The sequence below is a fragment of the Carassius carassius genome, chromosome 28 (assembly GCF_963082965.1).
Source record: "Carassius carassius chromosome 28, fCarCar2.1, whole genome shotgun sequence".
In the NCBI taxonomy this organism is placed as follows: Eukaryota; Metazoa; Chordata; class Actinopteri; order Cypriniformes; family Cyprinidae; genus Carassius; species Carassius carassius.
In genome coordinates, this window is record NC_081782.1 from 16,550,007 (window position 1) to 16,567,837 (window position 17,831).

General features: G+C 38.4%; 1 protein-coding gene across 1 annotated transcript; it reads left to right on the forward strand.

Moving 5' to 3' along the window:
- Positions 1-798: 798 nt before the first annotated feature.
- Positions 799-11,969, forward strand: LOC132108094 (POU domain class 2-associating factor 1-like). Its single transcript, XM_059514638.1, has 5 exons — positions 799-907; positions 5,059-5,174; positions 9,849-9,891; positions 9,966-10,234; positions 10,317-11,969. Exons 1-5 carry the CDS (start codon positions 898-900, stop codon positions 10,635-10,637), a joined length of 759 nt encoding a protein of 252 aa, XP_059370621.1. The 5' UTR covers positions 799-897; the 3' UTR covers positions 10,638-11,969.
- Positions 11,970-17,831: the final 5,862 nt, after the last annotated feature.

Sequence of the window (17,831 nt, forward strand, 5' to 3'; positions counted from 1 at the left end):
TCAATTCTCAGCAGCCTAATTTTGAATTTCGATTTCAACAACAGCAACCTGAAAGAAACTACACATATTTATTGCTAAAAAGTAGATGTAATTCATATTTGAGATAATCATACAAGGAATATTTAATCACACATTTAACAACAGAGCATGGCGTGTAAACTTTAAAATAACTGGTGCCTACAGACACCAACTATAAAAAAAAGTTCCAAAAAATTTAAAATATAATGAATTATTTTAGAAGATTTCAGTTTGTTGATTTTCAAAATGCAAAACATTTTATTTGTGTGTTTTAGCTGTAAAATGATTGCTGATTTGCCTTTTCCATTATTTTTTACAAAAAAGTGTAAATTAAATTAAATTAAATTAAATTAAATTAAATTAAATTAAATTAAATTAAATTAAATTAAATTAAATTAAATTAAATTAAATTAAATTAAAAAGAGTTTTAACAAAAAGAGTGAAAATAAAATAAAATAAAATGTTAATTTAGTAATTTCCAAGATACAAAACACTTTATTGGTGCATTAGTTGTAAAATCATTGTTTATCAGTAATTTTGTTCCTACTCGACAGAAGAAACCGATTGTACAGATGTGCCGCAAATTCTCCAGGTTACTCTCTGCTTGTTTCCTTTGAAAGAGCAGCCATGAATATATACTTTGGAACTTACATAAGACACATTATACCGAAACTTTTACATTGTGGTAAACTGGTGGTACTGAATTAATGTGGACTGCAGCTTCCCTTTGTGGTGACATCACTTGAAACTGCAATGCTGTTGCTTTTATAAGGCAGCTCACTCAAGCAGCCACTGTACAATTATGAGATGATCTCAGGAAGTAAATAGAAAAAGTTTTTGACTAGATGCTATAAGAGTTTAGAGAATAAGACTGTGCACATGGGAAAATGTAAGTACAATTTCTGAATATCAAAACAATATTTAGATTTGCACATTTCACATGCATTATGTTGCAGTATGCAAATTTACCTATTTACTTACTAAATGCACCGCAAAGGCATAATGCATCAACAAAATATATAGATTTTTTTTACATTTCAATTTTCTTTCATTTAGGACGGAGCAAAAATATGCTAAACCTACTCAGCTCCTCAAACATTATAGAGACTGATACAAATGAATCGTTGCTGTTGTGCCATGTTATCTGTTCTGATAAGTGGCGTGATTAATTAATAGCTTAGTGTTTGCCTTTTCATCATCAGCAGAGATTTGCATGTTTTATGATTTGACAATATTAATTTTCTCCTTTAGTAGTTAAAAATGTCAGCTTGTTTGTTGTACTGGTGCCTCCTTTTTTTTCTTTTTTTTTTCTTCATCACAATGCAGTGAGGAAAGTAGCGGTTGCATTAACATGGGTGTCAGATACATTAACACACAGGCCCAGTCTTTGCCTATTTGACAAAACTCTAAATGTTCATTTTGGGGTCATCTTAAATAAATTAAATATATCATGAAATAAATCTTTGTACCAATTCTTTTTTTTTTTTTTTGTCCTTCATGAAAAATGTTTCAATACATGATAGGTGGACAGAGAACGTGATTAAATGATATTGATTATGGTAAAGTTCTCTGACTGATGTAAAGATACTTCTTGAATTTTTCATTATTGTATTTTTCAAATACAAAAAAAAAAAATATGACACTTGAATGTGCATCGGTAACATTTCAGAAAAGTGTATGTTTATTTTGTGCTGAAACAGATGGTTAAAGTAAAAAAATAAAAATAAAATGTTTTGAATGAAGGTTATTATTGTAAATTAAAACCATAAAAATGCATTATTAAAATAAACAACTGAAACAAAACTGAATAAAATTGTAACTGATTATAACTAAAAGAAATAAGGGTTTGAAGGATATATATATATATATATATATATATATATATATGTGTGTGTGTGTGTGTGTGTGTGTGTGTGTGTATGTATGTATGAGGGTTATTATCGTTGAAGCAAAACTAAATAAAATTATAACTGATATATTCTTAAGTTCAATTCAATTTCATAAAACTTTACAATAAAATAAAAATGATCAATATTAAGAAAAATATAATAGTATCTTGTAACATGGTTTACAATATGTTAGGTGAACTGACTAACTAACTAACTAACTAACTAACGTTTTTTAATTGCCATTTTTTTATTTCACATGCACATCGGTAGGGTTTATGAAATCTAGTTCCATAAATGAAAAAGAGCATTAACAAAAAAAAGTAGCTCAAGTTAGAATTCTGTCGTGGCGTTTCTTCCACATCCCACATAATTTTAGAAGTGAAAGTGGATAGAAGTCAGAGGTGATATTTCAGGTCAACACATTTATTGCCAGTAAGTCTTGCTAGACTGATGGTTATTACTACTGATAGACCTCTTCGGAAATATGCATACCAATTCTGAAACCAGGCGTCCTCTGGAGTGGCCTAATCTTGATATGCAAAACCCTTCAATTGCCCTCCTCCTGAAAGAAAAGACTTCACAGCTGCATCGCTTCCTCTTTTTCAACTTTTTAAAATCATGCTGTGCTTGTAGACCCTCTCACAAAGTTCATCTGTAAATGTTGAGCAATGAATGCATAAATTACAAATCCCAAACAATCTCCATTGTATGAGAGCACAGCACCTTACTAAAAGGAATTTTTATTGTTTGCAGAATGACAATATAGTCGACATTTATTCAAGAAAAAAAGAGCCAATGGTTGTTTTGTTAGGGTTATGGATGGATACAGGGGGTTAGTTGGCGGCTTGTTCTAACAGAGATCAATGTGTGTCATGAATCTATGATGAATTTCTCAGAACAGGTACATTACTGATTCATTATTTGGTGATTAAACATTGAGGCTTTAGCCTTAAGAAGTAACAGTTGTGAGATAATGGGGTGTGGAGAGTGTGAGAGACTTTTACACAGACAATGTTTAGCAAACACCTAAAGGGATTTCAGATTTTCACATTAAAAGAACACGTTCAAGCATGTGTGACTCAATAATGAGTCGCAAATCGTGACTTGAGTGACTCCGTTATAAACTGACCAAATTTACTAGGGGTGCAGAAATAAGAGCCAGAGTTTCGTTGAGGATCTTTCTAATCAACTTTCTTCTATTTTACTATTTTGATATATGAAGACAGTTAGGCAATCATACATCACCAAACAATCACACCTCCTTAAGTACACAGTGTGCACTGCAGGGTGCTTTCTTCAGAATTTACTGTTGGCCAGCAGCTGTGTCTGTGCAGATGCACACAGCTCCACCTATCATATCTCTTAAGAACCTGCCTGTTTCTGTACATAGCAAATATATCTTTAAGATGCACTGTTAGAATCAATCACTTTATCGCCTCTTGAAGTGCATAGTTAGAGCAACTCTGCTTAACCGTAATTCTGTAGTATAATTCTGTCAGCTGCATGTGAAAAAATGGTAACACTTTACAATGAAGTTCAGTTCATTAACTTTCATTTAGAAATCATGACCTAACAATGCTTCTTTACTGATTAATCAATGAAACTGTTCATTAAGTCACAATTGTTCATAATAAATTATAAATTAATGTTATTAATTGAACAAAATTAATGTTATTTAAAATGTATCAGTAAACGTAGAAATTAGCATTATATAAAATGTATAAAAGCTTTAAAAATTATTGCTCATTGTTAGATCATGTTGGCCATTATAGTTAACAAATCAAACTTAATTGGACAGAGAAAAATAAGTAATGTAAATGAGTAATTTAATAAAATTTTCATTTGTGATATATATCTTTTATTCAGCAAGGACATTTTATATTGATCAAAAGTGACCTGAAAGACAGTTAATGTTTTACTTTTAAAAAGAATCCTGAAAAATGTTTATTAAAGCTTCCACAAAAATATAAAAATATTAAGTTTTCAACACTGATAATAAGAATTGTTTCTTGAACATCTATTCAGCATATTAGATGATTTCTGAAGTATAATTACAATGAAGACTGAAGTAATGATGCTGAAAATTCAGCTTTGCATATTACCATCTTTACAGTTTTTTTTTTCGATTAAATAATTCCAGCCTCAGTGAGCATGAGGCCAAAATGCTTTAAAATTCTTATACAGACCCCAAACTTTTAAATGGCTGTATACACCGGTGTGCTCATGTTACATGTTAATGTAATTAATTCATTTATTTACTGCATTATTTTAGTGTATTGTGTGAATATGTGCTTCAGCAGAGATGCAGACATTATATAAGTTATAAGAGTAGGGCCAGCATCAGCCTGGAGAGAAACAGTCCTGCAGAGATGATAAAAACTCACCCCCATGTTGCTTTCTAACCCTTACAACTTGATTAGCCTTTTCAGACATGTTTGATTGGGATTGGAGCTGAAATCTGCAGGAGTGTAGCTGTCCAGGACTGACAATGGTCTGCCCGATATATGCTGTTACGAACTGTAAAATATACCGCCTCCCAGAGTACAGGAAACATGACATTGTTTCACATTGATGACAGCCACAGCTGTTAGTTATTTACCATAAATGTATCAATAGGGAGAAACAGATGATGGATGGTTTTGTTCTGACAGTGAATTATACAGGACTTTTTTATTTTTTTATTTTTATAAAATATGATACAGATCATGTGGCATATGAGGACACACGCAAGTTTACATTTAATGTAAACGTAATTTAACGTAGTTACATCTGACCAGCTGCTTTATTTGAATAGATTAGGAAGAGGGATTTGTATAATTGTATCTGCAAATAAGCTGATTTCATTCTTACTCAGACTTACCACGTCCACATTATTCACTAATGGCTGAAATTGTTCCAGAAAGCAAGAGTTTGAGTGATTGTTCTCCTACAGTAGCTTTGTACATCAGATTACACAATACAAAAAAAGACGAAAGGTCCCAATAAAAGAGATATCTTTTGAGTGAATGAAACTTTCAACACTTTCAGCCACACCTTGTTTAACTTGGCACAGGCAAGAAATCCGTACGTCTCAAAGGATTTTTTTTTTGTATGCTTGTCATGAGGTGTGCTCATATCTGCGTGTTTTTTTTGTTTGTTTTTTTTTGTACAGCACTGTCAGAGCCATCCACATCCAAGCCGTACCAGGGAGTGAGAGTCAAAGACCCTGTGAAGGAGCTGCTGCGGAGAAAAAGAGGAAATGCTGCCAGAACAACACCCCCCACCGCAGTAGGAACTAAAGCACACATGTGCACGCATACGCACTCAATAAGACACGCTTTTGATTGTGAAAACTGTCCTTTAACAATATATAATATGTTATTCATTCATGTCCTAGCTTGTTTTTTTTTCTTCTTCATCTAATCCGTCCAATGCACAATGCTGATATCCAAATATGGGACTGCAAAAGATTATATATGAAAAAAGAGGGCCTCAGGCTTTAAATATGGCTAATTGTTTTGAACATCTCTTTACCAGCAAAAAATGTTGCTCCAAACCTGTAGGAGATTCTTTCTTCTGTAGAACACAAAAGAATAAACTTTGAAGAATGCTGAATGCCCACACAATTTGGTTGACATTCACTTGCACTGTAAAAAAACAAAAAACAAACCCGAGACATTTCCTCTAAATATCTTCTTTTACATTCCACAGAAGACAATGTAGTACAGGTTTGGAATTATGTGAGGTTGAGTAAATGATGACAGAAATTTCATATGTGGGTAAACAATCCCTTTAATAGCTATTGTTAATAAGACAAATAAGTCTTACGAACACTTACTAATGACTGGCTGAATAACGGAGCACAGGAGGACTGAAAACTCTCAAACTGATTATAGGATTGCAATAGATTGCATGGACTTGATGAGATGAGCTCAATTTAAAAATTATAGGAACTCTGTTTAAATGTCATTTTAAAGGACAAGAATGTTAAAATTCCACAATAAAATCCTGTTAAAGGGTTATATCACCCAAAAATGAAAATTCTGTCATGAAGTACTCACCCTCTTGTCATTCCAAACCCAAAAAGACCTTCGTTCATCTTCGGAACACAAATGAAGATATTTTTGATGAAATCCGAGAGCACTTTTTCTGTGGGGCGTGAATATGTCAGTTCTGTTGCACTCTATGCAGGGTCAGAAAGCTCTCAGATTTCCTCAAAAATATCTTCATTTCTGTTTTGAAGATGAAAAAAGGTTTTACGTCATAAGGGTGAGTAATAAATGAAAAATTTTCATTTTTGGGTGAACTATACCTTTAATTGGCTAACTCGAATCTACAGTTCATTAACATAATTTACTGCATTAGGAATCATAAACTAACAATGTTTCTTTACAGATTTATCAATCTACTGGTCGTTGAGCATATTTGTACAGGAAATATTAATGGTTTTTATATTGAAATGTTAAAAAAAGCATCAGTGTATATAGAAATGAAAATGGAATTTCAATGTGAAAGAAAAGAGGATTTTGGGGGCTTTAAACATCTCTTATTGTTCAGTTAGTGTCACTTGACTGGAATTGTTCATAGTGTGAGGTCAGTTCAGGGCACTTGAAGCTGGCTGAATATCAGACCCCCAGAAAACTCTTACATTTATTAGGGGATTGCAAAAATGCACAATCAATGTCTGCTTGAATATTACTAGCCATTACTGAGTGTAGAAAGACAGACTCTCCAAACTCCAAGGGGATTTTGGTCTTATATAATCCAGGTGTTTTTCCATGAACGTTAAACTATTCCCCCATATAGCCAGAGGGGTTGGGCATAGGGCCTATGCAAATCCGTTTGTGGGTCTGCCAAGAGGCTTGCCTACCAACCTTCTAATTATACCTGACAACACATGAAAACAAAAACACACACTCTCAGCAGCCTCTTTCTCACATTAAAATGCATAAAAATGGGTTGAACTCTGTGAGATCTTATGAAGCCACCTTATGGTTGTTATAATGCCATCCTGATTGTTTACAGCTGCTTTTTAAGTTATTCTGCAGAAACTGATGACACTTGAGTTAGTATTAGCTTCCCAAGTGGCATTATGGCAATAAGTGAAACCACACACAAGAACTAAACCTGCTCTTATCTGCGTCTGTCACAGTACATTAGGGCTAGCTAGGTTATCTGTAAGCCAGCCCCTCCATGTGCTTTCTGACATTTCAATCAACAACTCCCTCAGTTTGAAGATCTGCCATTGTTGGGTTGGGGACCACAGAAAGAAACGCCTTGATCCAAACTACCAGGTGTAGGTCTTAAACAAAATCCTTATCATCTGTTTAAGTGGAATTTAAGTGGAAGATCTTGCCCTGACATGTAAATCATTTTACAAAGGAATCACATTGTGCTACACCTTAATTATTTTTGATCTGTTGTGTCAAAATAATGTATAGCCAGCAGGTCATTGTTATTGTTAAAAAAGAAAAACGACCTTGAAGATAATTAACTGAACATTATGCTGTTTGCTAGTTCTACTTGTGACTACTTAAAAAATAAATACATATGTGGATATATAAATGTAGATTAATTTTAAGCATCCACTGAGTGTAACAGTCCTTACAGTAAAATTTTCAATAGATTGTCTCTCGTCTTTTTTTTTTCTACACTAGTGTGTTGCTGTTTCAGTGTTTTCTTGTCTTCAATGTACTCTTTGAGACCTTAGATTCTTCTTTTCAAATATGCTTATCATAAAAGGAAAATTTTAAAGAAAAAGTTTTTTAGCTTTGTTGAACCAGTGTTTGTTGTTGCCATGTTTTCTGGACAATACTCACTGAGATCCCAATCCTGATTGTAGTAAAATGTCCAAACATTTTCCTGGGATTAGATCCAGTTATGGAACCCTCAGGGTGGAATACTTTAAGTATTTGTCTCTTTAAAGAAACAAGAACAAGTGTGTGTTCTACTTATACTTGAGTCAACAATTTACCATTCAGTCAGTACGCCTTACGTTTTTATCTTCCAGAACTTCACGTGTTTACACATATGAATATTTTCACAGTAAAACATCCAAACAAGTCAGTGCCATATTGTGCGCGGCGTTCATGGCTCTTTCTTGATCCTGTTCCTCTCTTTCTTCCATCCCTTCCTGTCTCTCTGAAAAAGGCTAATATATATATATATATATATATATATATATATATACAGTATATGCATGCACAACCCCAATTCCAAAAAAGTTGGGATGCTTTGTACAATGCAATTAAGTCAAGAATATGTGATTTGGTAATTGTCTTTAACTTTTATTTAATTGACGAAAATACAAAGAAAATATTTCTTACCAGTGTAAATGTATTTTGTAAATATGAACAAATTTCTATTTTGATGGCTGCAACACACTCTAAAAAAGTTGAGACAGAGGCAAAATAAAAGTGAAAAGGTTATGGAACATTAAACTGTTTTGAAACAGTACAGTATCGATTCACAGTATGCAGGTGACTTGGTAACAGATCAGGGTATCATGTTCGGGTATAAAAGGAGCATCGCAGTCTTTGCAAGCAAAGCTTTATCGTGGCTCATCACTTTATGCCAAATTTCATGAGAGAAGGGTCAAACAAATCAAAAATCACATTTCGCAATGCAAAATTGCAAAGAATATAGGTCTTTCAGCAATTACCACACGTAATATTGTAAATAAAAATTCAGGGAATCCAGAGAAATCACAGTACATGTAGGGCAAGGCAGGAAACCTCAGTTGAATGTGCTTGACCTTTGAGCCCTTAGATGGCATTGTAAGAGACCATCATGGGCTCAGTAATATTTCAGAAAACTGCTGTTACTTAACAGTCTGCTGCTGCATCAAGAAATGCAACTTGAATCTCTGTTACTTTAAGAGAAAGCTTTAACTCTGTGCAGTGATGCTGCCGGGTTCTCTGGGCCAGAGTTCAACTCAGATAGTCAAAAATACAGTGGAAATATTTGTTGTGCTCAGATGAGTCTACATTTCAACTTGTTTCCGAGTTCTCAGTCCCAAAGACCAAAGGGACCATCCAGACTTTCATCAGCAACAGATGCAAAAGAAAACATCTATCATGGTATGGGGGTAAAGCAGAGCAAACAGCATGCGTGACTGGCTTATGTGCGACAGTACTATTGACATGGAGGCTTATACTGGAATTGTACAGAGAAATATACTAACATCAAGATGATGTCTTTCATGGTAAGTCCATGGTAATTAGATCAAGACAATCCCAGCTCTCATTCTGCATGTGCTACAACAGCGTGTTTAGAGACAAAGTAAATGTGCTAGACTGGCCTACCTACAGTCCAGATCTGACTCATATTAAAAATGTGTGACCAGTCATGAAAAGGAGAATCAGACAACGACAATAAAACTTTAAAAATGAATATCCTAAATTCCCAAACAATGAAAAACTAATTAAAAGGAAGGTTGATGTAACATCAATTAAACATGTTAAACGTGCCTCTGTCCCAGCTTATTCAAAGTGTGTTGCAACCATCACAATCAAAATTTGTTTATATTGACAAAATAAAAAAAGCTGGTCAGTAAAAACATATTTTTTTCATATTTTTGAATTCATGGCATTCCACAAAACTATTCTAGAATTGGGGTTGTATGCACACACACACACACACACACACACATATATATATATATATATATATATATACAGGGACAGTCCAATCGCGCTTTGAGGGGGCCCTGCATCAAACTGACTGTAGGGGACCTGCTCACTTCCTACTAAGGAAACTAACAAACTGTAAACTAAGAAACAAACAAAACGAACATTTTTATACATTTTTCAGAAAACAAGACTTAATATTAAATCACTTTGCTTCTCTTGATTCAAGAATATCTATATATATTTACACTAGGAAAGATGAAAATACTAAGATAATCATTTTTATATAGTTTAATAAAAGAAAATAACCAATTAAATGGGATACTTTTTTCAGGTAATGGTTCCCAGCAGCACTCTGCCATCATACACACATGCTGGTAAGTAACATATGAACTTTTTTTGGTCACTGATCAATGCAAATATTTTTAATGCTTATTTTCCTCTCTGAAAGGGTCTTCCAGCTTTGTAGAAGCCAACCAGTGCAGCCTAAATGATTCATTAGTAGATGTCAGTGGGCTCTGCACAGGATGGATTGCCCAGACCACCGGCACAACTGCCCTTCAGCCTCTGAGTCACTGGAGTCCTCCAGACCAACACCACGACCCTGCTGTACCACCCCATACAGATATGTACGTCCAGCCGATCTGTCCCAGCTACACTGTGGTGGGCCCTTCCCCTATGCTGACGTTTACACACACACCGCTCTTCACTAACCTTGCGGTGAGCGACAGAGTGACACTAAGCCACTGCTAATATTTTCAGTGTCTGGAGATGTTAACTCATCTCTTATCTGGTTCCCTAGACCATGAGCACTTCCAGCTCATCCCTGCCTCAGGTGGAGGTCCCGGACTCCTCCTTGACATACATTCCTTGGGCTCAGCCTTTATCCACCATCTCCGGCTCCGTCGTGCAGGCCCACTCGATGCCAACAGCCATGACGGCTCCCCAACTCTTCCCAGTGCCTCTGACCTTGCCAGTAATCTCACCAGAACCTGAGCCTCAGCAGGTGGAGACTCCCCACGCCCCAGAGGGCACTCTGGCCCTTGAGAAACTGCTGGAAGAAGATGAGGACCAAAAAGAACCCTACATCTGCAACTCCTCGCTTTTTTCAGAAGATATTTAAGATATTTGCATTAGAGCTCTTTTTGTGCATCTTCTTAATATACAGGAGAATTTAGTACAGCATTTTGGCATCTCTTATGAAAAAACTACCGTGCAAAATTAAGGTTCCAAAAGGGTGTTTTTGCAATGATGCCATAGAAGGACCATTTTTGGTAAAAAAAAAAACAAAACAAAAAACAAAACAAAACACTTCCAATGACCAGTTCCTAAAAGAACCATATAAAATTCTAAATAAACTTTTTTATGACTATAAAGAAACTATTCTGCTGTTTTCTGTTCAAGGTTCTTCTCAGAACCATTGATGCCTATAAAGAACCTTTATTTATAAGAGTGTGAAGGGATATACTCTTTAAAATAAAGGTTCTGTATTGGAATCTATGTTTCCATTAAGAACCTTTAACATCCTTGGAACCTTTCCATTGTACAGAAGGTTCTTTATAGTCGAAAAAAGGTTCTAAAATGAAAGTGTCTTTGGAGAACTAAAAATGGTTCATATTCTGCAACTCTTTTGGAACCTTTATTTTTAAGCTCGGTCAATTCAAGTCACCTTTACTTATATAGTGCTTTACACAAGTTGGTTGTTTCAAAGTATTAATCAGAACCAAGAGAAACTATGATGCAAACATCATCAAATATAATTAAAATTATGCTGTAAAGCAACAAAACAATAGTGTCATATTTATCTCCAGTCAGTTCAGTGTTGATTCAGTACAGTTCAAAAATTGTGTCACGTTCATCCATTATGAAAAACTATAATAAAAAAAAAAGGTAAAGTCAGTTCAGTGTTCATACAATTCAGTTCATCAACTTTGTTGATGTTGCAAAGTGAAGCGGCTCTACAGAGGACAATAGTGTCATTATTCAGTTCAAATAAGTTCAAGTTTTGTTCTCATAGTGCCAGTGCTGTCAATAATATCACTGTATTGAGAGTGTAGATTAATCTCTGTTTTAGCTAAACTGTGTAGCTTCAATTAAAAAAAAAAAAAAAAAAAAAAAGGCAGAATTCTGTAACCTGTTTATAGTGGTTAAAATGCTAACATTTACAGAGTGCTGTTCCTTCTTTACAGTTCATTAAAATATCAGTTAGAATTAGAAAGCCAGAAGTTTTCTGAAAGTTGGAGAAATCCCCTGTGGATTTTATCATTTTATCTACCCGTATCCTTAACCTGCAGGCTTAGTTGTCTCTCAAATTAACACCTTCCTTAATGAGATGTTTGAATAAGGGTCTGCTCTGCGCACGCTCTACCATGATATCTGCTTCTTTAGAGGTTCTGTAAATGACATTTCCTAGTCAAACAGGTACGACAATAAAGCGAACATGCATTTGCAAACAGGTGTGTGTGATTTTTTTTTTTTGTGATGTTGGGGGTTGTGTGTATGTGTGTGAGAATGTGACTGATGCTTTTGAATTGCTTCCATATGTGTTTTTTATTGATCGTAAACACTGTTTGTATTTTTTCAATCAAATTGAAAATTGCATTTATTTGTGTTGCCAGTAATAACTATGCTTCTCCAATTTAGCACAGAATCTCAGCAACAAGCCAGGATCTAAGTGAAGCAAATCTTTTAATAAAACAAAGATCAAAAAGATACTAGTGAAGGGTATTCATGAATATTTCGGTCATTGTGTCCGCGACGTGACAAATAAACAAAAGATTCTGAAGCTAAAGTAATTATTTATGTTATGTCAGGGACATGCTGTGTGTATCTAGGCAAAAGCAAAAGCACTGGCCTTTCCGAAAGATGCATTTAGGAATCTTTAAGATTACTTAAAACAGAACAGCAATGCATTTTATGGACAACAGTTTCATGAACCTAGGAGCGGAGGTAATTCTGACTTTGCTACGACAATCTGCTGCTTGTGAATGAGCTACTCAGAGTTTTTTTGTTATAAGTTTAAGTATTTGCTATTGAATATTCAAATGCGGAGTTTTGCGCATCGCATGTGTGTGTCAGAGAGAGAGGGCCCTATTTTAACGATCTAAACGAAAAGTGTAAAGTCGCAGTGCACTCAGGGCGTGTCCAAATTCACTTTTGCTATTTTAATGACGGAAAAACATCCCAAGGTTACGAATGTAACCCTAGTTCCTCAAACGAATGAGACACTGCGTCGAACGCTTTGGGGAAACGCCTTTGGCAAGATCGACTCTGAATATCATGTGCAATCTGTCCAATGGAAGGGCGTGACGTCACGGGTGGGGTGACGTAGCAACCAGGAAGCTATAAAGGCATGTGCTGCACAGCTGGCTTCAGCTTCGAGTAGGTCTCACTGAAGGGGCCTACAGTTTAAAGGATCAGATGTGTATCTGAAATATCTTGAATTGGCTCGAATGCAGCTTACACCTCTAAAACCACAATCAAGTCCCAGGGGGGAAAACGGGACTGTACTGGAGGCCTCAGCCTCATTACACCGTGGAGGAAACATGTCACTATGGGGTGTCTGTCCACTGATTGATCACCGGAAGGGACATGGTAAGCTACAATGGCCACCACGTAAACCTTTAAGGTGGAGTGGGTTAACCCTGCAGAGAGCCTAGCTTGTAGAAACTCCAGAACTGTGCCAACTGGGCAGTTAGCAGGGTCAAGCTGGCGATCTCTGCACCATGAAGTGAAGAGTTTCCACCTCAGGGCATACAGTTTCCTCGTTGAGAGAGCTCTGGATTGGAGGAGGGTCTCAACAACCTCGGTTGAGAGACTGGATGCTATAAGTTGTGTCCCCTCAGGGGCCATACCCACAGTTTCCAAAACTCCGGGCGAGGGTGAATTAACTTGCCCTGCACCTGAGAGTGTAGATCCGTCCTGATCGGAATCTCCCACGGAGCGCCATCGAGGAGAGAAATCAGATCTGCAAGCCATACTGGGCCCGGCCAGAATGGGGCTACTAATAGAAGACGGCCCCCCATCCTGGCGTTCTCTCCCCAGAACTCCCGGGAGCAGAGCGATAGGGGGAAAAGGCGTACAGACGAAGCCTCAGCCTGGTCTATACCATAGCATCCAGTCCCAGAGGAGCTGGATGAACTAGAGAGAAACAGAGGGGACATTGCAATAGAGGTCCAAAAACTCTCCATATCTACTTCACCACCTCGGGGTGAAGCCCCCCTGGCCTCGGCCCTTGTCTTGACATTATGTCTGCTCCCACAGTCAATCTCCCAGGAATATACACTGCTCCGAATGATAGGAGTTTGTCCTGGGACCACAGAAGGATCTGGTGTGCCAGCTTGTACAAGGGGCGCAAATGCAGATCTCTTTGGTGATTGATATAAGAGATCGCCAATGTGTTGTTGGTGCACACCAACACATGGTGACCTCTCAGGTCTGGGAGGAAATATTTCAATGCTCGATGCACAGCTAGCATCTCTAGACAACCATGTCAAATGGCGACCGCTCCTCAGACCGCGGGCAGGGTGGCCACTCATGACCGTACCCCAATCGGTGAGGGACGCGTCTGTTGCTAGCATTACACAGCGACAAAGTGCTCCCAGCAATGGGCTCTGATTCAAGAACCAAGGTTTCTTCCACATGTCTAAAGCACGAATGCATCACCGCTTGACCTTGACAGTTCGAAATGGGTTCCCCCTCTGGGAAAAAACCCTTGGTCTTGAGCCACCACTGTAGGGGTCTCATGTACAGCAGGCCAAAAGGTATCATGTTGGATGCAACTGCCATCAGACCTAAAAATTATCTGACAGTGAGTGACTGGCCTTATTTGACTCTCTCAACTAACATGAGGATCGACTCAATTCGAGCAGGAGACATGGTCGAGCCTGCATCGTGGTCTAATCCCACACTATAGGAGGTTCTCTGAACTGGAGAAAGTGCACTCTTCTTGGTGTTTAGTCTCAAACTCATCTAACCCATATGTGCAAGAACGATATCTCGGTGTGGAACCGCCATCTGCTCTGATTGAGCTAAAATCAACCAATCGTCGATATAATTCAGAATGCGGATGCTCTGCATACACAAACGAACCAGAGCCGCATCTACACATTTCGTGAACATGTGGGGTGAGAGTGCAAGGCTGAAGGGAAGTACTCGATATTGGTAAGCTTTACCCCCAAAAGCGAACCTCAGAAACTTCCTGTGTTGTGGAAGGATGGAGATGCATCTTTTAGATCTATTGTGACAAACCAGTCCTCTGATCTGATTTGAGCTACAACCTGCTTGATGGTGAGCATTTTGAACTTCAGTGACATAACTGAGCAGTTCAGCTGACGTAAGTCTAAGATCGGACGTAACCCCCCCATCCTTCTATGGAACTATGAAATAATGGCCATAAAACCCAGATTCCCTTTCTTGTGGAGGGGCCACCTCGATGGGTATTCACTTCTTGTTCCATAACCAGAGCCTGCTGGGGGTCGACTAGTGTTGGTGTGCCTTTTTGTACCATACACAGGACCCACTGAGATACATTTGGCAGTAGTTTCCACGCTGCTAAATAATCTACTAAGGGAATCAGTCACTCGAGACTGACCTATGGTGTAAGAGGCCCCCCGAAGGGGTGGCGAGCGCCTCAGCTCCGATTCGCTCACGGGCCGAAATAACTGAGAGCAGTGCTCGCTGGAAGCCGCTGTGCCCTGAAACTCTGGCAGGGTTGGCAGAGACGGAGACGGGCACCATGTCATGAGGTGGACACCACTCTACCCCAGTAGGGGCCGCCCTCTGTAGTCGTGACCGAAATGCGTCATGACTTCTTGGCCGTGGGCCTCCCAGCCTGAAGTTCGAATTCAGATTAGGCTGGGAAGTCGCTGGCCCAGAGCGTTGCTTCAGCCTCTGGTCCTGAAGCGGGGAACACAGGCAGCAATGCTCTGTTTGTACGCGGAGGTGGCTGCTCCCGCCCAGCAGTCCCTCCAGTACATCTAACTTCACGACTTAAATAACTGTCATTGTATTCTTCAGAATTTAATGCAATCAAACAATCAGACAAGTAAACACGGTCTAGATTGTGATAAAGTACACATTGAAGTGATATATTGACTTCTCAAAGTCATTTTATCCCTCAGAATGTAAAGCAATCAAACAATCAGACAAGTAAACACGGTCTGGATTGTGATACAATACACGTTGAAGTGATATATTAACTTCTCAAAGTCATTACATTTCTCAGAATTTAATGCAATCAAACAATCAGACAAGTAAACACGGTCTAGACTGTGATAAAGTACACATTGAAGTGATAGAGCTAACTCATCCTTATTAAATGGAGCTTAAACAACCAGACAAGTGGTCGGGTGTGGAAAGATTCACATCAAAACTGAAAATGATGTAATACACGCGTTGCCTTGATAGCGCGCGAATAGCTTAGTCACACAAACAATATTAATCCCCTCGGAGATTAAATAGCTGCTCATTAAAGCTGCCATATAATGTTAGGCATAACATTGTTTGTTGTATACTGGTGCTTATGCAACTTTATGTTTGTGCAACTACAAGCTTGCCGATGCCCTCCGTGTCAAACTCCTGGGAGAAAGAAAGGCAGAGCGTCGAGCGTGATGCTCGGGGGGGAAGAACCGAACCCAGAAATCGGGCAGATCTGATGGGTAAGGTAGGAGATAAGAATGTGACCGTCTCCATTCCCTCAAGCAGATCTATCTGCGAAGCCAAAGAGTGCTGGCGCCGCTCTGCCTCGGCAAAAGTAGCGGTACTGCGAGGAATGCTGGCGAATTCTGGAAGAAAGCCCTCCGGGATCGAAGCGTCTGCATATGAAATCATACGCAGCGCGCTTTGATCCCGGGCAGACCAGGCAAAGAATGTGTGTATCCCCGCCTCTAATGTTTAGCTTTAAGAGCAGGGAGGAACACACAATCTGAAAGGCATTCTATATTCACCCTTCAGATGCCTAGTCTTAGCTTTGCTCTTTGACATATTATAGCTACCTAAAGGAGCTAATAGTGAGAAACAACAATAAATAAGACTGAAAAGACAGAATGACATCCACACACAGAGCGCTTGCTGAAAGACGCGAAGCTGAAGCCAGCTGCGCGGCACATGCCTTTATAGCTTCCTGGTCACTACGTCACCCAGCCTGTGACATCACGCCCTTCCATTGGACACACGATATTCAGAGTCGATCTTGCCAAAGCGTTTCCCCAAAGCATTCGATGCAGCTCAAGTTCCTGAAGAGGAACGTTTTTGGAATGGGTTGTCCCTATTCTCTTAATAAGTAATAGGTGTGACGTTCAATAAACCAATCAGAGTGTCATCTCCCATTCCCTTTAAGAGCGAGATGCGCTCGCGCCACAGATCGCTATTTACATGGCGGAATTTGTTGGCGGAAAAGCTGAACAATTCTCAAGCAAAGAAACTGATCTGCTCATGTGCGAAGTTAAAGATCTTACATAGATCATCTACGGGACAAGCAGGAATCCATATATGCAAGTGTGTGTGTGTGTGTGTGTGTGTGTGTGTGTGTGTGTGTGTGTGTGTGTGTGTGTGTGTGTGTGTGTCTGTGTGTGTGTGTGTGTGTTTGTGTGTGTATTGGCACAATTGTTCAACTAGTTAGCCAATTTCATTCATTATTATAAGTAGTAATAGGCTGAATTGCAAGTAGGTAGCCTAATTCTAATACACGCACTGACTATCCATCATTACATTTTTATATTTATGTAGCCCACACAATAATATTATTTTACACTGTAATCCTTTTGTTTTTAATCTTTGACATGTTTGTGTGATGCGCATCCCTGTGTGTAATAAGCAAAGTCAACGCGCACTGTGGACCTGCCCAGAGGCGCATTTTCTACCAACGCACAAAAACATATTGCACCATTGACTTTAGACCAGGTTTGAGTTGGTCTATGGCGCAGTCTATTTTCAGCTCCTAAAAATATGAATGCAACAGCATTGCGCCTGAACACACCTCTTTTTTAGACCAGCACGCCCATGGGCGCACAAATGGGCGCAAATGCATTTGCTAATTAAATGACGTTGCACTGGACGGGAAAATGCAAACTTGCCGGACTGAAACTAGCAAACACACTTCGCCGCATTGCGCCGGGTGTATGATAGGCCCCAGAAAGCTACTGTCACGCCACTCTGTTACCCTTTCGGACTTGAAATGATGGTGAAACTAAGGACATTATTAATTGTCTTTACATTTATTTAGAAAGTTGAAGTTTTCGATTATGGAAAGGGGCATTACATTTCCGATGAGTGCTTGCGGTGTTCGGACAATCACAATGCACTGGGTCAGTTGGCC